Below are 23,670 nucleotides of genomic sequence, written 5' to 3'. Positions count from 1 at the left end.
GGTGAGAACGAGACTGAGTTAACGTATCCAGTGTGCACCATCAAGGGCTCACCCAATAGCTGTCCCGTCGCTGCATCCCACATCCGCACAGTGCCATCCAATGAACCAGATGCGATGCGAGTACCATCCGGCGAGAACAAGACTGATAAAACATCTCCAGTGTGCCCCTTCAAGGGCTCACCCAATGGCTGTCCTGTCGCTGCATCCCACATCCGCACAGTGTTGTGGTCCGAACCAGACGCGATGCGAGTACCATCCGGTGAGAACGAGATTGACGAAACTCCTCCAGTGTGCCCATTCAAGGGCTCACCCAATGGCTGTCCTGTCGCTGCATCCCACATCCGCACAGTCTTGTCGTCCGCAGACGCGAGGCGAGTACCATCCGGTGAGAACGAAACTGAAAAAACCCATTCAGTGTGCCCCTTCAAGGGCTCGCCCAATGGCTGTCCCGTCGCTGCATCCCACATCCGCACAGTCTTATCCGATGAACCAGACGCGATGCGAGTACCATCCGGTGAGAACGAGACTGACCGAACCTCTCCAGTGTGCCCCTTCAAGGGCTCACCCAATGGCTGTCCCGTCGCTGTATCCCACATCCACACAGTCTTATCGTCCGAACCAGACGCGATGCGAGTACCATCCAGTGAGAACGAGACTGAGTTAACGTATCCAGTGTGCCCCTTCAAGGGCTTCCTCAATGGCTGTCCCGTCGCTGCATCCCACATCCGCACAGTGTTATCCGATGAACCAGACGCGATGCGAGTACCATCCGGTGAGAACGAGACTGAGTAAACGAATCCAGTGTGCCCCTTCAAGGGTTCACCCAATGACTGTCCCGTCGCTGCATCCCACATCCGCACAGTGTTATCCGATGAACCAGACGCGATGCGAGTACCATCCGGTGAGAACGAGACTGAGTAAACATCTCCAGTGTGCCCCTTCAAGGGCTCACCCAATGGTTGTCCCGTCGCTACATCCCACATCCGCATGGTGTTATCCATTGAACCAGACGCGATGCGAGTACCATCCGGTGAGAACGAGACTGACCGAACCTCTCCAGTGTGGCCCTTCAAGGGCTCACCCAACGGCTGTCCCGTCGCTGCATCCCACATCCGCACAGTCTTATCCTTCGAACCAGACGCGATGCGAGTACCATCCGGTGAGAACGAGACTGAGTTAACGTATCCAGTGTGCCCCTTCAAGGGCTTCCTCAATGGCTGTCCCGTCGCTGCATCCCACATCCACACAGTGTTATCCGATGAACCAGACGCGATGCGAGTACCATCCGGTGAGAACGAGACTGATGAAACCCCTCCAATGTGCCCCTTCAAGGGCCCACCCAATGGCTGTCCCGTCGCTGTATCCCACATCCGCACAGTGTTATCCGATGAACCAGACGCGATGCGAGTACCATCCGGTGAGAACGAGACTGACCGAACCTCTCCAGTGTGCCCCTTCAAGGGCTCACCCAATGGCTGTCCCGTCGCTGCATCCCACATCCGCACAGTCTTATCGTCCGAAGCAGACGCGATGCGAGTACCATCCGGTGAGAACGAGACTGACCGAACCGTTCTAGTGTGCCCATTGATTATGGCCTGAACAACCGTCCAGTTCAAATCACGGCCAGATGCTAGACGGATGGTATTCGGAAACCTTGCCGTGAATTTGCTAGCCATGGTGGAGTTGGCGGGCGAGAATGGGAGCGCTGATACATACAGATGTGGTGTGCTGTGCAAAATCATGGCCCCGAACACTTGGATGAATCTTTGTACATCCATCGTGGTGGACCGCAAATCTTCGTATCCAGAATGGTCCTGCATATGTATGAGCTGTTCGTCCGACACTGCTTCGTAGGCATGTGCTTACCTTCAGCCAATTGGCAACGAGTGCAAGCACAGTAACCGCACCGCTGATTGCATGGAGAAGTCCGAGTGCTTCAATCCAGAACATCAGTCTCTCGTCGTCGAAGAGTGATTTTATTTCATTTGCGAGCTTATCGTCAAAGTCTGTTATCTGGACATGCGTGGCCCAATATCGGCAGGAATAGGAGAGATGTGAGGAAATGGATGTTTTGACTCGTTGAGGCAGCTCCGTGTCATGGGAATTAGGGAGGTAGGACGACTTCAAACCACAGATGTTGAAGCGAAGGCCATTTTCCATCACTCGCAGTGACGCAAATGCAAGGTCGCGTTGTTGCGCCTTCGTTCTCTCGACGAAGAAGTCTCCGCTGGATGATTTGTCTGTCAGGAATTCTTGAAAAGTCGCATGAAGGGGTCGAATGGGGGTATGTGAGGCGATGGTACCGCTGAGGAGGGATCCCATGCGTTTTATAACTACATCCACTTCGTAACGGTCATGGTCCTCCGTGAAATGCTGCCGCATAGCATTCAGTGAAGCTAGAGGGAGGGGTTCGGCTGTGGCAAATATTTGACCCATCACGGAGCGAAACTTCGCTACTGCTTGTTCGTAATGGGCCGGTGTGTACTTATCCTTTGGTATGATCTCTGTTAAGATGAGCCGATACATATCATACAGCAAGTTTTTCCGCTCCCCAGCATTGCGGTTCACGACAGCATCGAAGCAGTCCATTGGGGATAAGCCGGTGCAGGATTCCTTGATATATCCGCACGCAAGACGTGCCCACTCGAAGAGTCCATCGGCTGTTGCAGCGAGCGTTGCGAGATGCATGTCCTGAAATTCTGAGAGCTCTATCAGCTCCTCAGATACGAACGCGCGAATGTCACGCTCCGCGACCTCTGGTGGAATACTGTCCATGGACAGTCGTCGAATGTGTTCAGCACCTTCCAATCCCTTTTCAATATCGGGCAGCGGGCGGAAGGTGACGAGAATCCGAAAGTTGGCAGGGAGTTCGGTGATTTGGGGAAGACCCTTGTTCTGAAGTTTACCGGAAAGTATGCGGAGAAGGTCCCGACGCGTCTCTACTCCGCCGCTCTCATCAAGTGCGTCGATCACGATCAAGACAGGCCCTACGCTTGACCCAGAGAAGTTCCTCAGCGGTTCCATCAGGAGCTTCCGCCACTGCTGGATGATGTCCGTCGTATTTTTGAGAGAGTTTGCATTCTTGACTGCATCCGCTAGCGCTCGTTTCATCCCCGGATCGCGATCGGCAAGATCGCGCGCGATGGTGGAGAAAATCTTCTCATGGCGACGATCTGCTTCTCTATGCCGATCGAAACAAAAACACGAACCAAGGCCTCCGGTCTCTTCAAACCAGTTGGCGATAGTGTGGGCGATGGCTGATTTGCCCTTGCCTGCAGGGCCGGATAGCCACATTACACGGGGAACAGAATCGCCGCTGCTGTTGATCCACTCGGTAATTTCTGAGAGAATGCCTGTGCGAGTGCCTGACAAACATTGCTTCGCAGTATTCAGTCCTGCGCCCGCCGCATAAGTCATGCCGCTGAGATTGAGTGTTTCACCTTTAAGGGTATGAGTAGATCTAAAATCAGAGACATGCAGGAATCTTCACCCGCAAACTGGACGAAGATAGCTACGTCCCGATGAGATTGATCGCGAAATTGCTGCATAAGTCCATCCAAGGCTTTGTTGTACCGTGTGATGATGTCGTCTGTTTCCGCGACGAAGTTTTTACCGACTCTCTTCCCTATTATCATAGTGAGTATAAGACCGGTTTGCGAATGCAATAATTCGAGGACTCACAGAAGCTCTTCGTCTCCGAGTATTCCCTGATGAAACGGGCACACTCGAGAGTCTGCTGAGCGATCTTTCCGATGACATCACGCATCGATTCAACCTTGGAAAGATTATCGTCTTGGGTGATGAAACCATAAACTTCATCTAATTTCTTGAGAAGGTCATTTATTGATTTGTCGCGCTCCGCTTGAGTAAGGATGATCTATATGGAACCATGACTTCTGAGCGGAGGACAGATTTCCGAGAAAGATAGAACGTACGTTGGCTGCAGCAGAAAGTACGCCCAACGCCATCTTTGCGTATGGATGCACCTATGATTTGATTAGTTCGCTACCAAGAAAGAAGAGCGGCCCATACGTTTGCGATCTTGTCAATGGCGGTGTTGAAAATTTTAAGGGGTTGGAGGTAATCGGTCTGGAGATTATCTACGGCAGTAAGACCTGCTGGGGCATTGCTGACAGCGGATATCGCATGCTGCGCAGGTCTCAAGGGTGTTTTCATGTGTTCTAAAGCCTCGTGGGCAACCTGAAGTTCGGCACTAACCGGTTTAGAACCAGGGGTTTCCTCTGAGCCACAGGGGACGTCGAGAACCTGCGCGACCAACAAAATTTAGACATAAAAACCATAGATTTGAATACAAGTACCTTCGAAGCAGGTTCTCCGGATGTCCCTTGGTTGACGCATTCACTGAGATTTTCAGCTGGGGTGAGATGCGTGTTGTCGGTGAACAGATGCGGATGTAACGTGTCCTGGGCGTTTCTGATAAAACAACCGAATTGGGATTACGATTTCAAGCACCTACCTGGATATTCTCGCTCGATGAAGCGCCTTGAAGTTCGACATTCTGGATCGCAGGAATGCGGTTGCGGGAACGCTTGAAGCGTTTCTGCATGATGTCAGCCAGAATCAGGAAACATAGCAGTCTACTTACTGAAAGTTTCTTGATGATATTTTTCACAAATTTCCAACCCAGTTTGACTCGACTACTGAGCTGGTTCTGGACGAATAAAGCGTCGGGAGCAATGATGAATTTTATGAGCGCTGATCCACGGCAAGTAAGCCTTGGAGACTACATACCGAGCTTTCAGGAACAGTTATTTCACTGGTTTGTGGAGGAGGATTTGGTCTATTGTCGGTCATGACAGCAGACGATTACTGCGAGCGAAGTGGGGGTACAAGAAGTAGGTGGGAGAATTTGGGGAGAATGGAGAGGTCCTTTAATATGAGTACTGTTGACCGAAGCATGGCCAACACGTTGACTAAGTTCTTCAGCTAACTGGCCATGTGCCCTATGCCCATTGCCGAAGGCATAAGGAAACCTTGAAGGGGCAGTGCTGGCAAACCTTATCACGATGATCCAGCATGGTATATACATATTGGAACTCACCAGTTTCGCCCACAATCTCCAGACTCCAGCAACTTTCCCGCGAGACATCGTGAGATGAAAGATATCACAAGGCCCAAATTCTGCATGTTGCCGCCAGAAGAGGACGCCTTCCTCAAAGCAAAGAATTCACGAAGCTTCGACACGATGGACCATCCTTCAATGTCCCGACAAGATGCAATAACGTGCGATAGTGATTGATGGAGAAGCTGTTAATGGGAGCGAGCCTGAATAACCTGCTGGTCAGTGGTGGTGGGTATTATTGTTTCCCACCTCCGATTCTGAGGGCTATTGATACTCACGGATCTTGCGCTGGCGATACTGGCAGTCATGAGGCATACAGGTCAGGAGGTATAAATCGAAGCTGTCCATGCGTCTTCACAAGTTCACCTAATTGACAGATCGATCTGCCACCGAGCGATGTGGAAAAACCAACAGATATATTCACACTGTATCTGTAATGTTGAGAAACGAACAACTTGAACGAGCAGAGCTGTGAGCAGTGAGCACTCTCAAGTTGAACACAACTTGAACAACCAACTTGAATACCGTGAGCAAATGCGTGTACCAGTGATCAAGATTGCTAATCAGGCAAGTTGCTTGGCCGCCAGGGTCGCAGTTGCGCGACCGAAGAACACAATCAGCACATGGTGCAGTACTGCAACCATGATCGTCACAATTGGTATGCATGTGCACTCAATTATCAAATCGTTTACTTCTATCAGTACAGAAATACTCATATTCTAAATAAAAGCCCTGATCTACTATACCAGATGTGACTCCCCATTTCCCCTCAAGGTGACTCGGACTTGCTCGACAGTGATGCGTCTTCTCGCTGCATTCGCAACTTTTCTCGCGGTGGGCGTCGCTAACGCTCGCAGAATGATTAAGCACGAAATTGGTGAACGTCAACTCGAGGCAGCAAAGCGTTGGCAGACCAGCGGTCCTCAAAGTCGGGGCGTAATGCACAGTGGTGTTCAGAATATCACGTTCACGAATCCAAAGGCCTCAGGTAAATCAAATACTATCAGTAGACATCTATTATTAGTACGTCTGATCTATCTTCATCCAGAATTTTACGTCGATGGCACATCCCTTCCTCTTGTTGACTTCGACGTTGGTCCTAGCTGGGCAGGTCTTCTACCCATCAGCAATAGCCCTAACGAGACTCGTCAGGTGTGTACATACATGCAGTAGTCTATACAGGTCCTTTTCTTACGTCAAGGACATCAGCTTTATTTCTGGTTTTTCCCTCCTGGCCCCGAAGGGAGTCTTGATGATTTAATCTTTTGGTGCGTCATCAGAAGTGATGCAACGTTCGTTGCTGACAAGACATTTTATTCCTGAAGGACGAACGGTGGCCCTGGTTGCTCCTCCCTTGAAGGTTTGCTGCAAGAGAATGGAGTAAGCCTCCTTGTTGACGGTAAGACTCGTTTATAACTGAACTATTTGAAGCCTTTCAGTTGGTCCTGGGGTCAGGCAAAACCGACGGTGAATCAACAGAGCTGGACCAACCTCTCCTCCGTCCTTTGGGTGGAGCAACCTGTCGGAACGGGATTTTCCCAAGGCATCCCAGACGCACAGAACGAAGAGGATGTTGCTACTCAACTCGTCGGCTTCATGCAGCAGTTCCTTGAGGTCTTTTCGGAACTCAAAGGCAAAAAGCTGTATTTAACGGGCGAAAGTGTAAGTTCTCAGAGTATCTGGTAAAACATCGTTTTGACCGTATTCAGTACGCTGGAACATATGTACCTTGTGAGTCAGAAGTCATTTCCTCTGAACGTGACTTAAAGACCAATGAAGATATCGCAAATTATATCTACGAGAATCCCACTCAATTGGACCTCTCGCTGCAGGGAATATGGATCAGTGACCGTAAGTAACATTCTGACTTGCTTTGTCTCTTCACAAGTGTTTATACATGAAGCTCAGCTTCAATCTCGTGGGACGTGGTGCAAGAGGAGATTCCTGCAGTGGACTTTGTGAACAAATACGCTGGTCTCTTCTCTTTTAAGTCTGTTCATTTCACTGGGATCTAGTTTGTAGGTTGCTCACTGATTGATGTTTAGTCAAACATACATGGACTACCTCAACGAGAAGGCTGCGATGTGCAATTACACTGGCTACATGGATAAGTACGTCACATACCCTCCAACAGGTCTTCTTCCCCTTCCAGGAGACTCTACCGAGTTCGCACAAGGCTGCGACGTCTGGGATGACATTTTTAATAATTCATTGATTATCAACCCCGCTTTCGACGTCTATCGCATCTGGGACACTGTGAGTCAAAGAGTATTTAATGAGTACTATGTTAACTTCTTCTCTACGCAAGTATCCAATTTTATGGGATGTCTTAGGTTTTCCGTAGGCCATTCGATTCTTGACTCAATGCAACTCGGCTGACGGAGACCTAGAGGGTCATTCCCACAGACGCAGTCTCCGATCTACTTTAATAGAATGGATGTCAAGGAAGCCATCCACGCGCCCATTGACACCCAATGGTCGGAATGCACCGATATCAATGTCTTCCCAAACGAAGACAGCAGCTTACCTCCTGCCTTCACTGTATTACCTAATGTCATTGAGAAGAACCAGCGGACAGTCATCGTGCACGGTCTTGCCGACTTCATACTCATTGCTGACGGGTATGGCTTCGCTTTTGACCCTCGATCTTCGTATATTCTGACGCATGGTTCGATGATTTAGAACCAGAATTGCCATTCAAAAGTAAGTGCTTCCTTAACTGCGACTGTATCACTGTCATTGATAGAATTCATATGTAGCATGACCTGTGCGTGACTAGTAATTTTACTGCACCCTACTAATCATTCATTGTATTCAAAGGGAGTGGTTTGCAAGGATTCCAGACACCTATTGCTAACGACAGCTTCATCGTCGATGGTGTGGGTGCCTATGGCACCATGCATTCGGAGCGGGGACTCACTTATTACGAAGTAGCCTTGAGTGGACACATGTGAGTTCAATACAATACGCAGGGTCTGGTGATTAATGTCGTCTGTAGGATTCCGCAGTTTGCGCCAGTGGTAAGTCGATGATGCTGACGTGCAAGCGTGCCCTAACGCAGGAACCGATTGTTTCAGGCGGCCTTCCAGATTATGCAGTATCTGATGGGCTTTAGGGACACACCTTAGATAGCTACTTGCTTCCGTTCCATATCATGAAATATTGCAAGCAGAGTCGGGTTGGACTTGCCAGTACTTTATGTGGTGGATGTTCCATGTTGCAGTTTCTGAAACAGCTCTTTGTCTCGGATGCGGCCTCATCACGCTATCATACCATGCACACACTCAGTCCTCCTTCGACCCTTCGTACGCTCTCTGTTACGATCAGTAACAATGAACCCTGCCAAATCTTTCCCAGATCGACCAGTCTGCGGCAAAATTCCCAGCATCTCAAAAAACGCACGTAGGCAGAATGGTTACGAGTCTAATACAAAGCCACATACATACTGTTTCCAATTTGATCTGAGTCACAGGCGAGCTGACATTCCTATGCTAGTCCCAAGGCAGAGAGTACGCACTGAGAACACGTACGTACCATATGATTCTAGTAAAGTCTAAGTATAGTAACAAGTGCAAACGTCTCTAGTCTCGGCAGCGCAAGACTCAGAGTACTGACCTCACCACGCCCAATTTAGAGCGTCTCTAGACGGCCTGGGTGTTGCAAGTCTTTATCTCGACTCAAACCTGATGTGTGTTTAGGTAATCTGTATGCAATTGTTTATGAGCTCGTAATTGCCGCTATGAACGAGAGTCGTTGAGAAGGTCGCCAGAGACTTGTCTACCCAAAGCTTCCACCGCTCGCTGAATGATCGCAGTTACATCGCTCCGCGCCACGTCCATCTGTCGTTTGCGTTCACATAGCGCGAACCGCTTTTCAGCCTCCATAGCTGTGCAACCAACACGGCCACCCGGATGAAGTTCATCGCTAAGCTTCGACTCTACACCATTTTCCGTAACAAGTGGCACATACGAGTACGCACTCAATGCAGCCGTTATTTTATCAGCCGGTATTGGATCGCCAAACGCCACACCAAGTCTGACACCTAATCTTGGGAAGTACTTGTAAGGAGAGGAGCGGTGTTCGGGCATCAATTTGTCGAAACCTAACGTCACATCAGAGAAGATGAAGCACTGGTGGTTTCAGATGTCATACCAGTGAGCCACATCGGTATGATGATAGGGGAAACTGCAGTTTCCATCAGGATTCTTCCACTTAGCATTTCAACAGGTGTAATGATTGGATGTTAAAATGGTGAAGAGTGACTTACACTCCCCATTTGAATCGCGGCAAGCGAGCGACTCCATTTATCCGCGGATAGTCGGGGGGTTGATTGATCTTGCCTTCTCCGAAAAGATGTACCTGATATCTGTTAAGACGGGCACAGAAGTCTGGTTGCCTGGCACCCACCCAATGCCCTTCATTAAGTTGTTTAATGGCAATATCCAAGGAAGGTTGGAAGATTCCTTTTCCGCGAAACGTCTCTAGTACCTGACCCTTACGAAAGAAAGCGGAGAACAGACTTCCTAGCCGAAGCTTACATTCAGTCGTTCACATTCCGAATATCTCCGTGCAACATACGGGTTAGTGAACATTATATCGGACGCACCAAGCGACCACCGTGTTGTGTTGGAGTTCAAGTAGAGTTCCATTGGGAGTGTTCCCCATACGAGTGGATCATCTAGTCTGTTAGCCAGGCTCAAGCCTCAGGATGAATGTTCGCGTGAGAAGCTCAAAGGACAGACGTGGAAATATGGTTTGCAACTAAGCGTGCATAAGTCGACGTTAACCACGACAAATTACAAGGCACACCTGTTACTACGCCCTGTCCATGTCGCCGCCTCTCATCGTTCCGTAGAGCATCCAAAAGTATATGTAGGTTGCTGACGGTGATGGAACAAAGTCCTGAGTTGAGAAATGCCTTGCAAAGAAGGCCCGTTGCTGTGATCGTGGCCGTTGACAACAGCTCGGCCATGCCGGACACTAGTGAGAACAGCTAAACAAGAAACATCAGCCTATCAAATTGATCATGATGCCGGCACCTCCGCTGACTAAGCATTATGTTCTCGAGCAACTTTAGTTAATCAAAGCCTTTGAAACTTTTTGGTTGCTATCCCCCCCACCCACCTTCTATTATTTCCCTCCCGCTCTCTTTCACGACGTGCGACGTTCGCGCAGCCCCTGCTGGTGCTCAGCGCCGCTGTCCCGCCTTCCATTAAATATCGGCGCTATGTCTTCCATGTTTCTCGTCACCTTTCTCTCCGCTATCATCCTGTTATGTCTATTTTCACCTGTAGTCAGAAGGTCTATCATGGCTGGTGATGACCTCCTTGATGCTCACGAGTCAGGTTTAGCTCTCGTCGCATCCCGTAAGTTCTGTTCATGAGCTGTGTCGGTTACCTTTTGACAGTTTGTTTCCAGGTAATCCATTCAGGGAATCAGGCCCTCCAGCGTGCATGGCCAAACTTATCATGTTGAGGCATAAAGTGATTATATCTAGTTTGCTTTTGCTTTCCGTCAACTTATTTTTTTTCTAATAAAAAAAGATTCAGACGAGTACACGCAAACGTAGATCCCCGGCGCTCTCACGCCAATCACGAAATATTGCACTTATCCAACCCACTCGCCCGCGCGCGTCCTGGGTTCGTGTTGGAAGGAACTTTGGAAACCAATACCACTAAATTACAAGCATCTTCAATCATTTGACACTTATTTTGGGCTGTCCTGTAGAGCCTTGTCAACCGGTATTTATATCTCCGTGATACCTAATCCCTTATAGATATCTACCTTGTTTATCTTTTTCTGGGTGTACATGCCTCTCTTCGCAGTTTCATCAAGACTTTTGCTTTGTGAACATACATGTTCCTTGTTTGCATCTTTACATCTTTACATTGCAGTGATGTCGCAGGTTATTACAGGTGGAAAATAAATGTACAGAATAGACCTTTTGCGGAACGACGCGTAAGATCGAACGTGAATCAAGATGCTAATAGATACTACGCAGATACTATGCAAATCGACTACTCCTATCGGACACACTGGAGAGTATACTTCGCCCCTTCTCCAGTTTACGAGGAGCAGGTGCGTTTGAGACAGAACTGCTTCCAGTGGCCGACTGACTTGTTCTCAAGGAACCGCCGCCTGTCTTGACGTTGGTCTTGGCGTGTCCTGTAATGGCTGCACCAACAACAGACCGACCAGTCCCCTGCTTTCCGCAGCCTTGACCTCTTGCCCATGAACGCAGTTTTGTTTTCTCTTGGTCATTCTCCAATATCCGATTCGGGCGCTATGAAAGGAAATTAGCTATCAGATTACAATAAAATTCATCGAGCGCAGAACAGACCTCCGGACCAAAGTCTACGTGGGACAGTGCGGGTCGTTTTGCAGGTCCATTGTTGTAGTGCTCTGCCATTACTTTGACAGGAACATGGCTATCGTTATCCTCGTCCGCCCTGTCGATCCATGATGTGTCCTCCAGATCTAGAGTTTCAGAAGTCTACCCAAGATCAGCGATATCAAAGGTAGAAAAAGCGTTGTGCGACTCACTTCTTCTCTATTCCTGGCCGCTTCCCTGAGCTCGGCATTCAGATCTTCAGTCAGCACCACATTCCTCGTCTCCTCATCTTCATCTTCATCTTCGCTAACCATTTGTGTATCTGTCTGCAAATGGGCAAACTCAGAGTCGTCATCAATCAACTCATGCTGATATGCGTCGTAGAATGCTTTTGTTTCTTGGTTTCGACCTATGGAGAGAGACGTCGGCTTCAAAATGGAGTTGTGACGATTACACCACTTACCTAGGTCTTCGAGAGTATCACCATCAATCTTGCGTTTCTTGTTCATACTCCGTCGTATTCGCCTGTTATTCTCGTCCTCCTCCTCGTCGCTATCCTCTTCGAAACCGATCCCACGGTCGCGACGCTTCATTCTAAATTTGCCATCGATGGCATCCTGGTGAAGCTTCTCCAACTTCTTGTCATCTTCCTCCTCGTGCTCTCTAAGCATAGTTCAGCTGGCTGCCTCATTAATCTGCCTTGAATGCGCACCTGAACTTCTCCTGGACCAAATCGACCCTTTCTGTCTCGATGTCCATGGCTGCATCATCGACAAGACCCTCCAAAATTTTCTCATCATCATCATCCTCTGCCTCTTCGTCGTCGTCTTTATGGATAGGTCCAAAGCCAATTAATTCGTCCTCATCTGATTCCTCAGCCTCCGCAGCAATGAATTCAGACTTGTCCAGCTTTGGTTTGAGCGCATTGGATGTCGGATGCCCTCCCAAGACATCAAATGCATTTCTCTTGGGCAGCTGAGAAATAAGTAGAGGGGGTAGAAGAGAGCCGTCATCTTGTATGGCGGATTTCCTCTCCAATGGCGAGCTACTGCGCCGCCTTAATCGGTAAAGAAGAGGTTGTACATCTGGTGATTCTTGCCTTGCCTCGAAGGACAACGTTTGGAGTGGAGCACGCTCACACGACGACGGAATTAAATCACCCAACAATGTTTGAGATGCCAGAAGCGGCGACCTCCGCAAAGACTTGACGCGATATTGTTCAGCATTAGGTTCCGATGTCTGCGTCAAGAACCTGAGAGGGAAAACAAGATTTCCAGCAATGAATCAGATGCCACTTTGATGGACTCACCCGTTCTCTCGGATGTACCATTCAGGGTCATTATTTTCCTGATTCTGATCGTCATTTGCGATCTCTATAACATACTCCTGTTCTTTTTCAAAAATATTGTCAGCCCTCCTGCGCAGAGTACTGCTGACTTCTAGTGCGGGCTCCAGTCCAATATCAAGCGACAAAGCGAGCTCATTGCAGTTCCCGTTCTTGAAGCTGGGCTCTTCATCCTAAAATAACCACCACACATCACTCTTTGAACTGAATTATAACAAAGAAGATTGCAAACCTTTTCATCTGAGAAAAATTGCGAAAAACCTCCTCCATTTACAAGAGGATCCCGAGGTACAAAGGACGCAGGATTGCTCTTGCTGAAAGTTTCAGAAAAGGAAGGTAGTAGTGTGCGGGGTTCGAAATCCTTAACCATGTTCTCCTCGTCCTCAATGTCGGAAAACGATTCTCCTGGTAGGGATGTCGTATACTTTGACGTAGATTGGCGGAGTCTGGTGGTAAACGGGGACTTTGAGCTTGGGGAACCCGAGTCATCTTGAGCAATCTCCCTCAATGGCGAACGCGGCAAATTTTGTTCGGGAGAACCAGAGGGGCCGCCGATACCTCCCAACGATGTTGAGGGCGATGATATCATGTGAACAACATCTTCGACGTCAAGAAGCGACCCTGGTCTACTACATAAGGGAGGTCTCGCCAATGAATGCGAGTGTCGAACAACAGCCTTGTTTTCCTTATCCTCGCTTTTGTCGTACATCAACGTTTGACTGTTCTCCTTGTCATTCTCGTCCTCCGTTTGGTCCGATTCCGAATGACGTGTCACTATGGCGTCGGAGGCCAAGTCTTGGATGGAGGAATTGGGCACAAGAATTCTAGGAGCATCATCCTCATCGTCGGAAGCCACTATTAGAGGGCGACGAATACCGCGCCTATGCACTTGGTGCTCCTCATCTTCAACGTCCGTCTGTTGGCTTGCAACATCATCGACATCGAGACCTGGTTGGTTTTCCCGATCACTGCCGCCATCAGTATCCATGGGCTCTGGACTGGCAGAACCTCGCTTGCTCTGGAGCATAATCTGTGTCGTCCTCGTCCGTGTCGTCTACTTCCATGTCGCCAACAGTAAAGTCGTCGCGCTCTGCTACTTGAAGCCCCTTCTGCACATATACATCAAGCCTGTCTCTGAATGACGTGTTCCCCGCAGCTTCTGCAGGCTCTTCTAATACCCTGCCTCCTCTTTGTTTCCAGTCCTCTTCTCGCTGCTGAATTGTCGCAAGCTTGCTAGCCTCAGCTTTTTGTATGAGCGCTTTGTTTAATTGCTGTGCGGTGAGTGGGACCTTAGCGCCCTTTCCCCTTCCCTTCTGATCGAATGACGACATCGCGGATTGTCTGAGGTACTCGGACATGTTGGCTTGTGCAAAAGGCTTCGCACGGGAGCCGGACGGTCCTGGTATAGATTTCCGGCTCAACGCAAGTTGTCTCGCCTTCCCCTTCGAAGGAGTAATATGTTGCAGCTTGTCAGTTTTGCGTTTCGCTGCCTCTTCTTGGGCTGTTACATGCATGTTGTTATCAACAATCTCCAGATCATCGTCGCTATCTTCGGCCCTAGATAACCGCCTAGCTGCGTCTTGAATGGCTCGCTGCTTTAACTCTGCGAGAGCACGTTTGTCATCAACTTCCTTTCGTTTGGCATGCTCTTGCCTCAACATGTTGGTAAGATTCGGCATCTGTTCGTCAGAGCTATCGGATGCCACTGACCGCGGCTGGGAAGTCGCACGCCGCGGAGGATTTCTGGGAGGAGTTTGTACGCAAGGACGCACAATAGTAGAAGATCCAAGCAAATGTGAAGGTGCGCCGAATGAAGATGCGCCTTGTGTAAATTTTTTCCGTGCTTCAGCAGCGGGTAGCACGGAAGGCGAGGAAAAAATAGATATTGGATCTGAGGGAAGCTCAGGCTCCTGTTTCTCCTTACGCAAGGCTTCATCCCTTGATCAGAGTCAGCAGCATTCTCTTGGATAAAAACCTGACATCACCCACTTGACCAGCTCAAAAAGCCGATGCTTGGTGTACTTTGTTTGCTCAGTACGCGCCACTTGGATATTCTTGCTCGCAGTAATACGCGAACTCTCCAGAACAGTTTCACGCAGGTCCTTTTTAGTCGGAGCCTACGCGTCATATGAGTGAGAGATGGAATAGATGCGACAAAATTCAAACTACCTTGATTTTGAGGCGTGCCGATTCATCCTTCCGCCTAGATTTGCTACCCCTCTTTGACGTGGGACTCGTCGAAACTGATTCACTCTCAAAACGAAGCGGAGGGACATCCCGAGCAGGTGCCTTCCCCTTGCCTTTGTTGGCCTTGGGCCTCGTTAAAGGCATTTCCAACTCTGATGTCAAAGGTGTGGGAGGAGATCGCAGCTGAGGAGTGTTAATTGGATGGTGAACAGGCGATACCGATGAGGAATTTTTGGACTCTTCACGCTCAGAATCAGAGTCGACACAATTCTTCGAGCGTCTGACCTTGCGAGAAATAATCGGTGAATCTTCAAGAGACTCATCAATTGGGGAGGCGGATGGGTCGCTCGTAGGGGGTAACAGTGTGCCATCAGAAAGTCCGTCGGAATTTTGTGGTACTGGAGAAAGAGGCGTGGCATCTACGTGAATGATTTGATTCTCCACAAAGGGTTGAGGATGAACGGGTGACGACGAAGACAACCGCTCAGCAACCCGAGACTGTGCAAGTGGCTCCTGGTCATTATCGAAGGCTTCGTCTAGCGCTTTCAATTGAGCTCTCCAGCCAAACTGATGTTTAGGACTGGCATCGTCCATGTTATTATCATTTATACAAGTCGTTGAAGAGGATTGTGAACCCTGCAACGCATCGAGCGCCAATTCATGGGCGGATTCACTTGCCTTACCGCCCAAAGGCTCCGATTCTACACGAGGAGAGTTGTAGTCGGTGAGTGTTACGGAAGAGTCGCGTATTGCAAGCTGGGGGTCCCTACGCCTTCCGTACGTGACTGGAGCGCGTTTTATAGGATTGACGGGAGACGATGTTGGAGAAATGTGATCTACATCCATGGTGGACATGTTGGTGTGCGCAGTCAACGAGCGTGTACGCTGATGCCGGCTTAGGCCCTGTTTGTTGCTGTAATCTGAGAACGGCAACACCGTGGCATGCGTGACATGTCACGCATGTGACAAGCGCGTTTTTGGTAATTTGATCCAATGAAACGCGTCTCATCTCGTGTTGTGCCAAATCAATCCTGCATAAGCGCCAATAGTAGCATTGAGTCCAAGTACATGATTTCTCATTCTTCGTACTGAATCAAATATATTCTGTAAAGCGTGACTTTCGTAGCTATATGTGACTAGGATAAGTGAAGACTGTCGGGTATGCAAAGTTGCTTTAATGAATGGGAACGAAATATATGTGAAGAATATACCACCAAATAAATTTGCACGCTGTCAAAGGCACAACTTTCTTATCGTTTTAAGAAAAAGAGCTAGTGAGATAGGTATATTTTGTGATTTTCATCCGCATATCAGTTAAACTGACTCGGTCCTTTGAAATCCTTTGTGGATAGAAACTGGCATATATGCAAATCAGCATCGAATCACAGCGCTGGTAAAACATAACTGACCTCGTCTTCAACGTATTCTTGCGTGGTGTCTATCTTAATTGACAGGTCGTTCGGCATTCCCTGCTTGAACATGAGAAATGTATCGTGCAAATTCGCAGAGCTCACAATTCGCGATGAGCTGATGGGATTATTCATAGGTCTTCGAACTCCATGTAGCGAGACTGACGTGTGCTCTTCAGAAGAATCTTGGCGCATACCTTTGCGTGTGTTGAGGGTTGCCAGTAGAGAATTACAGTAAACTAAGAATGATCTCGTTGAGCTCGTGAACAGCATGATTTGGCTATAGTGTACTTACGACGACCCAAGCAGAAATAGAACGCGACGTAAATGAAGGTATTAGGCCACGCTGTGATCTGTGCCACAACTGTGTCAGGAACGATATGACGAGCCATTTGTGATGTTGTACATACAGAAATGAGGGACATGACCGCGCAAACACTGGTAAGTAGACCGGTGCTGACGCTGAATAGCATCAGCTTATTGATCAAGGTATCGGACTGACGGAAACCAGTGCGAGACCGTTTGAGGAATGTGCAGAGGAAGACACTGATAAGGACATCTCCGGAAGCTGCTATGGCATTCGTAGACATTGACCATGGCTTGAGCTGGGGAATTTGACTGAGGGTCGTCAAGTGGATACTAAAGAGAGGTGCATCAGCCGGACTACTACTTGACAATTTGCGATACAAATCACGCTTTTGAAAAATATACTTTCGATGTCTCATTAGTAGACAGATTTATGTGAAGCAAAAAGGCATACTAACTGATAACAAGGATAAATTCAGTGATGACGAGGGACAGCACTGACGCGGTTGCAATTATGTTCTTGTTGCTTACTGGCTGAAAGTAAGTAAGCATCCACTGGCGGGAGATCACACATACGTCGGTAGACACGTATGGTGAGGAAGCTAGAAGGACGACCAATGAGAATTGTTCTATTCAAAAGCTATCACACCAACCTTTGAACCACCAACGCCGTGAAGCCATTGAACACGACTTCAACCTGTGATGCAAATGAGAATTCGGATAGATATTGCGCACTCATCACACGCAACCCACAGCTAGACTCCACACAAGTTTCTTGAGATCAGTAGCGTTGGCAAAGTCAACGACAAGGTACGTATACACTACCAAGGAATATTTAGTTCACAGAAAAAGACGTCTTGTATCAAGTACTAACCCGTGTGTGTAATGAGAACTTGATGGATCGAGTCTGATAGAAATATAGCGCCGACCTATTTGATGTTAGATGATGATGCATGCGATCCTTTGTGAACGTACACAAAATTTGTTGTACCAAGGATCCGAGACATACCGGCTAAAGTAGTACCATGTCTGCATACAAGTAACTTTGTGTGATTATGAGCTCCTGCTAACATGAAAAAAGCACGAAAACACACCTCCGTAGAGCCTGTAATATCCAAGTTCCAATTTACGCTCATCGTTAATCAAAAAAGAGCACGCACGTGGCAGAGACTACAACCCCGATCAAGAACGCTCCAAAACTGCGTGCGAGTTATAATGGGCGATGCATATGAAGATGAAGAATACGCACGTAGTATCCACGGTACCCATGAGGAAGTTGGATCAGTTTGAATGAACGAATGGAATATTTGGGCTTTAATAACAGATACAACGCGAAGGTCGGATCAACTTACATCCATCAGATCTCGACGTACCGTAACTAGCCGCGGAGCACGGATAATCAATCTGGCAGGTGAATCACCTGCTACAAATTATATTATCGCCTTAATTGTACTATGATGCGTGGAGGCAGCGATCGAGATGGACACCGTGAAGATTCGGAGAATATTGGACGAGGGACTGTATGCAGAATCATTGATGGCCGCGGAGACGTTGGCCCTAGAACCATGTTAGGGTTGTACAAAAGATTTCATACGTTACTGATTTGATTTCGGATTTTACTCTAGAACGTTGACGCGCTCCTTCCGCTTTGACTTATAGGCGCCCTCCACCTATGCGTAATTATAGTCGTGCTTTCACACAACGTATCGGCGAACAAACTCCTCTCCACATCACCTAGACCTCAAGGTCAAGGTCAACGCAATATATTAGTGCATCACTGCTCTGCACCGACACTACGTCAACACAGACAGACGAAGTACATTGTCTCCCTCACATCACTTCGTTTAATCCCGACTGCATGTGATCATCAATGGCTGGCAAGGACTCACCCTGCGATGTACTCGGCCTTCGCACACGGTCAACTGTACTATTCAGTGCGCGGAATCCTCGCGACAATCCCATCTGTTCAGAGTATGAGTTCTGGTACTACTATACACCTAATACACGTCCCAGAGGGTGTCATGGTCTTCCCCACAGCTGCTACTGGACAGAACAGCAACCATATGATGTCAAGAACGATTCAACGTCGTCCCCACGCCAGAATCAAACCAAGTGTGAGATGGACAAATCAGACGCACTTACACCACTAACAAACAGGCGCATATATATTTGAGGCGAGGTACACGGGTGGAAGAAAGGAGGGAGAAGTGGGGTTAGGACCTTAGGCTGAAGTTGAGTTTGCATCACCTCGACGCCAAGGAACGGAAGCCAAAGGCGGCCTGGTTGGTCGTGAATCGTGATATGACAGCTTCTGCTGCTATAAATCTGTGCCTATGTTTTGGAAGTCAAATATGCCAAAAATTCGTGTCTGTAGGCGATGTCCAAGGAGTGCCAAGTCCCAGCCAAACAATGTCATAAATTTCGTAATCAGGAACTGTTTATATCACCTGACCTTCCCAATAAGGTCCTGTTTTATATTTTATTTTTATGAGGCACGAAGACTTAGAATAGAATTAGGTCTACTTAGTAGATACGGTCACCAGAGTTTGTGTTTTCTTTGCAACAACAATAGCTCTTCAACGTCTGGGCCAAAATGGAAAGTTCTTTCACCATTGGATATGTCTAAAATACAATGCCTGCTAGTTTCTGTCTCGAGAATTGAAGTGTTGAGTCCAGCAGAGAGTTACCATGTAGCAGAGTGGATTGTCTCAAGGGTTCGCATTTTTGTCACACTATGTCACACAAGGTCACACATTGCCATTGAACCATTTCACATTCCGTACTTGACCATGCAGGTCTTCAGTGATAGACTCAAACTCCAAATTTGACATGTGTTTAGTGCCACATTTCAGCATAGTGGGATATCAATTCTGACAATTCATACATCACACTTTGGGTGGATTGTCACATCTGGTTGTGTTTCTTAGACTGCATCTCATTCTATTAAGAAAGTAGGAGATATTTATTTTAACATGGCCTAATCATGTATGATCACAATGTACCATTTCAGAATTTTCTGTGGTGATATGTGTTGTAATTCGTCATCGTCGTCATCACTCATAGCATCTTTCCTTATTCTACTTTCATGTGCACTCACATATATAATACATATTGTCTTGTTGTATCATACCTCAGTCATTGTCTCCAACTACTGAGGTATGTTTCTTAGTTTTTAATTATTTTGCCGTCTCTTACTTTATGTTCACTAGCGTGTCACGCGTCTAGGTATTAATAATATTTAGTCGTTGTCTCCAACTACTGAGCGTGTCACGCGTCTAGCTTCTAACAGGTTATGAGCTGCAATTTCTGAATGAAATCTTCTAGAGCTACATACTGATACACACAGACTTAGTTCAGCGACTCGCTATAACTTCTCTTATTCGAGACATTATCTTCGTCTTTCTTCGACATGGGAAAGCTCAACCATATCCTGGAACTGACAGGTCTGGATATGTATTTCACATGGAAATGTGAGGTGACCTATGCCCTTGGTATTGAGGACCAATGGTGTCATGTAACTGACACTGTGGACCCTGATGACGTCCTGGGTAACGCTTCATTTAAGCCAGTACCCGCTGATCTATTGTTACCTACCGCTGATGAGGTGAAGAGCATCCGTGAATGGCTCATCAACGATCTTAAGGCCAAATCCATCATCACCCATTGTCTCTCCACCTCTGTCCACCAAATCATCTCAACCAGTCACAAGGTAACTGCTCGAGATGCTTGGAAGACTCTGGAAGACCACTTTGGAAGGGTGGATATGGGCTCTCAACACGTTGTTCGACAGAGCATATACTCACTACAAATGAAAGACGCCACTGATGCCTCGAACTATGTGGGACAGCACACTGTACTTCACGAACATTTGCTTCACATGGGGGTGGTTTACACTGATGCTGAGGCAGTGTTTCAACTTCTACGCAGACTACCTTGGACTGGGACATGGCCCCAGTTCAAGGCTCTCCTGACTCTAACTCTTCCCGTGCACACTCCAGTTGTCACCACCACTATGACTGCCACTACCACTTCTGCATCTACAGCTGCTACTGCCGGAGCTACCACCACTGTGGGCCCCTCATTCTCCCTCCCATCCGCCTCCACATTTGATACCTGTGTCGCCCGCATTTCTGCTGAAGTGGCTCGTATTATTGACAAACATGCTCTTGTGGGTGGCACACCTGGTTCAGAATACACGAATGTGGCTATGACTTCCTCCACTATGACTACTGGGAATGTCAACACCATCACTGGTCTTCGCAAACATCATCATAATCCTGATGGACTCTTCTGTACCACAGTTGGTTGTAATAAGGGGGATCATGACCACGCGCACTGTCATGTGAAGGGTGGCAGCATGGAGGGTCAAGCTCCCTGGATGAAGGGTAAGAGGAAGGAAAAAGAGAAGGAATCGGCTGCTGTTGCAATTACCTCTCCTGCTCCTGCTCCAGCACCAACCACTCTCCCTCCTTCTACCATCATTGGTGCTTTTGCATGCACCAAAGCTGTAGCTGAATTCTATCTCGCGGATCTCTCCTGTGCTTCCATCATTGAGGCACCCGACACATCCCCACCTCCCCATATGGACCCTGCAGTTCTTTCCTGCATCATTGCTGCAGGTTTCAACACCATCCTCGATTTGGGCACCACGACCACCCTTATTTAAGACTGCTCCTACTTCTGGTCTTACTCCACAGCTGATGCAGTTACTGTTCGCACTGCAAACCATGGCAACACGAGTACCTCTGGTTGTGGTGACTGTGTCACCATATTGACAATTGGCGGCAATAGGCATTGTGTTCGCCTCTTGAACTGCCTACATGTGCCTTCTGCCATGTTGAATCTGTTGTCTGTGGGATGGATGCTTGGTAAGGGATGGGACTGTGTCTTTCGCTCATCTCCACCGAGATGTGAGCTCATCTACAGAGGTACTGAATTAGGAGCAATACCCATGGCAAATAATTTATGCTATGTTAATCTTGAATTCCTCCCTGCTCCATCAGCCAAGCTCTCTGTTGCAGCACCCAACATCCCGCCATCCCCACCTGACCTCTCAGCCTTCGCACATATCATGCCTACACTTGACCTATGGCATGCCCATCTTGGGCATATTGGTGGTGAGGCTGTCCATCGCCTCCCTTTATTTGCCACAGGTGCGACTGTATCCCCAGGTGCAGTCTTATCTAAATGCGAATCCTGCATAATGGGCAAACATCCTCATCATCGTCACCCTCTGTCCGACTCTCCTTGTACAGCTCAATTCCTTGACCTCATTCACTCCAATCTCTGCGGACCCATTCCAGTCCTCATGCCTCACAATAAGCGCTATTTTGTCATCTTCCTTGATGACCACACAAACATACTCAATCTTCAACTCCTGGCTACTAAAGATCAGGCTCTTGATGTGTGGCATCTGGTTTGTGCTTGCTGGGAAAACCAATCTGGTCGGCGCATGAAGATCTTCAGGTCCAACAATGGGGGTGAGTTTTTGAACGCTGCGTTCACGGCAGAGCTAGAGGCCACGGGTATTATATGACAGCTGTCAGTACCATATGCACATCAGCAGAATGGCAAAACAGAACGTGTAATACGTACTATTGAGGGTAGGATGTATGCCATGCTCGATCATGCCCATTTACCTTGTTCTCTCTGGGGTGAAGTGGCTCTTTGTGCGGCTTACCTGTTTAACTGCACAGAGTCCTGTTCCCTTCTACCAGGGAAGACACCCTATGAGATGCTGCATGGCATGAAACCCAACATCTCTCACTTATGAGTATTCAGCGCCAGATGCTTTGTCCGTATTCCCGCCGAACTGCAGGAGAAGTTGGGACCACGCTCACGTGAGGCAGTGTTTATGGGGTATCCACCAGGTGTTAAAGCCTGGCATTGTTGTGACTCAGTCTCTGGCGCCTTCTTCAACTCACGAGACATTATTTTCAATGAGTCCTTTTTGAATTGTCCTTTCCCTGTCACTGATAGTGACGACAAAGATGATGATGTCATGCCACATCAAATGGCCACTCCTCCCTCTGCACCTGCGCCATCCAATTCAGTAGTTGCCCCTCCTATCACTATATCTAATCCAATGTCTGCTCCAGTCCATCGTTCTGGCTGGTCTCAAATTCCCAGAGTGAGGCCGTCTCTTCCGCGAACAGCTTGCCTCTGATGCATCACATCTTGAACGTCAATGCGACTTATGACAAGCTTGCATACAGGGAGTACCTCCTGCAGACAGCATCCCCAGTTAAGTTCCTCCCATTGCTATTGCCACCCATCCTGTCCTCCTTCCTGCACCCACTCATCCTCTCACAACCATCAAGAATGTCGACGACAATACTATTCATGCTGACAATGAGACAGTAGGCTTTCCTCATGTCATTGCCAATCTGATTGTTGCTGAGCAGGCATGCATTTCTATCTGAAGCGACACTTGCCGCAATCCACAAGCTGCTGGATACAACATGAAGGTCCCTCCTAACACATACGACGAGGCCATGTGTTGTTCGGATCGGGATTCTTGGCTTGCTGCGATGAAGCAAGAGATGAATTTGATGTCGGAGATGAACATGTATGAACTTGTTCCTCTCCCTACTGACTGCAGAGCTATCGGTTGTTGATGGGTGCTTGAGTTTTGTGAGGATCTGAAAGGTGGATCAATCTTCAAAGCTAGACTGGTAGCACAGGGTTTTTCGCAGGTACCAGGGATTGACTTCAGGAAGACATTCGCACCAGTCGCAAAAGCAGCCTCCATTCACATCATCTCTGCACTGGCTGCCTGCAATAACTGGGAACTTGACGCCTTCAATGCAAAATGTGCTTTCCTGTGGGGCAAATTGACCGAGGACATGTATATGCGTCAACCACCCGGGTTCAAACATTTCTCCCCCGAAGGAGGGACTCTCGTGTGTCATCTTTTGTCCTCGCTCTATGGCCTGAAACAGGCGGCCTATGATTGGTATGAACTCTTGCACGAAGTTCTCACTCACCTGGGCTTCCTTTGGATTGAGGC

General features: G+C 48.1%; 6 protein-coding genes across 6 annotated transcripts; 2 read left to right on the top strand and 4 right to left on the bottom strand.

Annotated features, from left to right (window-relative positions):
• Positions 1-3,631: 3,631 nt before the first annotated feature.
• EDB93DRAFT_1100061 (uncharacterized protein) lies at positions 3,632-4,815 on the bottom strand (the record flags this gene model as incomplete). The annotated part of the gene is made up of 7 exons (XM_041446969.1): positions 3,632-3,877; positions 3,936-3,986; positions 4,033-4,266; positions 4,320-4,424; positions 4,478-4,561; positions 4,607-4,672; positions 4,753-4,815. The coding sequence occupies 7 exons, from the start codon at positions 4,813-4,815 to the stop codon at positions 3,632-3,634; spliced, it is 849 nt and encodes a 282-aa protein (XP_041312739.1).
• Positions 4,816-5,881: 1,066 nt separating this feature from the next.
• On the top strand, positions 5,882-8,211 carry EDB93DRAFT_1076355 (Alpha/Beta hydrolase protein; the record flags this gene model as incomplete). The annotated part of the gene is made up of 14 exons (XM_041445227.1): positions 5,882-6,071; positions 6,132-6,235; positions 6,293-6,351; positions 6,409-6,463; positions 6,515-6,745; positions 6,793-6,814; positions 6,863-6,934; positions 6,992-7,073; positions 7,129-7,339; positions 7,392-7,423; positions 7,474-7,704; positions 7,908-8,033; positions 8,082-8,103; positions 8,161-8,211. The coding sequence occupies 14 exons, from the start codon at positions 5,882-5,884 to the stop codon at positions 8,209-8,211; spliced, it is 1,488 nt and encodes a 495-aa protein (XP_041312738.1).
• Positions 8,212-8,820: 609 nt separating this feature from the next.
• EDB93DRAFT_1075691 (acyltransferase-domain-containing protein) lies at positions 8,821-10,055 on the bottom strand (the record flags this gene model as incomplete). Its single annotated transcript, XM_041445183.1, has 8 exons — positions 8,821-8,969; positions 9,063-9,185; positions 9,236-9,294; positions 9,351-9,442; positions 9,491-9,602; positions 9,662-9,766; positions 9,826-9,844; positions 9,893-10,055. 8 exons carry the CDS (start codon positions 10,053-10,055, stop codon positions 8,821-8,823), a joined length of 822 nt encoding a protein of 273 aa, XP_041312737.1.
• A 128-nt stretch (positions 10,056-10,183) lies between these two features.
• Positions 10,184-11,040, top strand: EDB93DRAFT_1318603 (uncharacterized protein). Its single transcript, XM_041454866.1, has 3 exons — positions 10,184-10,449; positions 10,502-10,566; positions 10,627-11,040. The coding sequence occupies exons 1-3, from the start codon at positions 10,311-10,313 to the stop codon at positions 10,759-10,761; spliced, it is 339 nt and encodes a 112-aa protein (XP_041312736.1). The 5' UTR covers positions 10,184-10,310; the 3' UTR covers positions 10,762-11,040.
• On the bottom strand, positions 11,041-15,842 carry EDB93DRAFT_1117474 (MRC1-like domain-containing protein). The gene is made up of 10 exons (XM_041448380.1): positions 14,929-15,842; positions 14,749-14,876; positions 13,768-14,697; positions 12,992-13,727; positions 12,724-12,932; positions 12,127-12,666; positions 11,878-12,077; positions 11,627-11,823; positions 11,424-11,576; positions 11,041-11,366 (listed from the first exon to the last, which is right to left on the bottom strand). The coding sequence occupies exons 1-10, from the start codon at positions 15,799-15,801 to the stop codon at positions 11,088-11,090; spliced, it is 4,245 nt and encodes a 1,414-aa protein (XP_041312735.1). The 5' UTR covers positions 15,802-15,842; the 3' UTR covers positions 11,041-11,087.
• A 125-nt stretch (positions 15,843-15,967) lies between these two features.
• Positions 15,968-18,178, bottom strand: EDB93DRAFT_437288 (uncharacterized protein). The gene is made up of 15 exons (XM_041456363.1): positions 17,911-18,178; positions 17,822-17,860; positions 17,756-17,766; positions 17,637-17,704; positions 17,536-17,590; positions 17,415-17,482; positions 17,315-17,358; positions 17,238-17,263; positions 17,120-17,191; positions 17,050-17,065; positions 16,766-16,994; positions 16,651-16,708; positions 16,461-16,594; positions 16,356-16,415; positions 15,968-16,301 (listed from the first exon to the last, which is right to left on the bottom strand). Exons 1-15 carry the CDS (start codon positions 17,928-17,930, stop codon positions 16,257-16,259), a joined length of 945 nt encoding a protein of 314 aa, XP_041312734.1. The 5' UTR covers positions 17,931-18,178; the 3' UTR covers positions 15,968-16,256.
• Positions 18,179-23,670: the final 5,492 nt, after the last annotated feature.

Source organism: Suillus bovinus, assembly GCF_016758785.1.
Source record: "Suillus bovinus strain UH-Sbo-P2 chromosome Unknown EDB93scaffold_3, whole genome shotgun sequence".
Taxonomy (NCBI): Eukaryota; Fungi; Basidiomycota; class Agaricomycetes; order Boletales; family Suillaceae; genus Suillus; species Suillus bovinus.
Note: the sequence above shows the minus strand (reverse complement) of the source record. Positions and strands in the feature narration are given on the sequence as shown.

Coding starts and splice junctions, on each gene's coding strand:
- EDB93DRAFT_1318603 (XM_041454866.1), top strand. CDS start 10,311: ATGTCTTCCATGTTTCTCGTCACCTTTCTCTCCGCTATCATCCTGTTA. Junction 10,450..10,501: donor TTTAGCTCTCGTCGCATCCC/GTAAGTTCTGTT, acceptor GTTTGTTTCCAG/GTAATCCATTCAGGGAATCA. Junction 10,567..10,626: donor TTATCATGTTGAGGCATAAA/GTGATTATATCT, acceptor TAATAAAAAAAG/ATTCAGACGAGTACACGCAA.
- EDB93DRAFT_1117474 (XM_041448380.1), bottom strand. CDS start 15,801: ATGTCCACCATGGATGTAGATCACATTTCTCCAACATCGTCTCCCGTC. Junction 14,698..14,748: donor CGGCTTTTTGAGCTGGTCAA/GTGGGTGATGTC, acceptor ACTCTGATCAAG/GGATGAAGCCTTGCGTAAGG. Junction 11,824..11,877: donor TGATACTCTCGAAGACCTAG/GTAAGTGGTGTA, acceptor CTCTCTCCATAG/GTCGAAACCAAGAAACAAAA.
- EDB93DRAFT_437288 (XM_041456363.1), bottom strand. CDS start 17,930: ATGGGTACCGTGGATACTAC. Junction 17,359..17,414: donor AACTTGTGTGGAGTCTAGCT/GTGGGTTGCGTG, acceptor TTTGCATCACAG/GTTGAAGTCGTGTTCAATGG. Junction 17,264..17,314: donor ACGGCGTTGGTGGTTCAAAG/GTTGGTGTGATA, acceptor TCGTCCTTCTAG/CTTCCTCACCATACGTGTCT.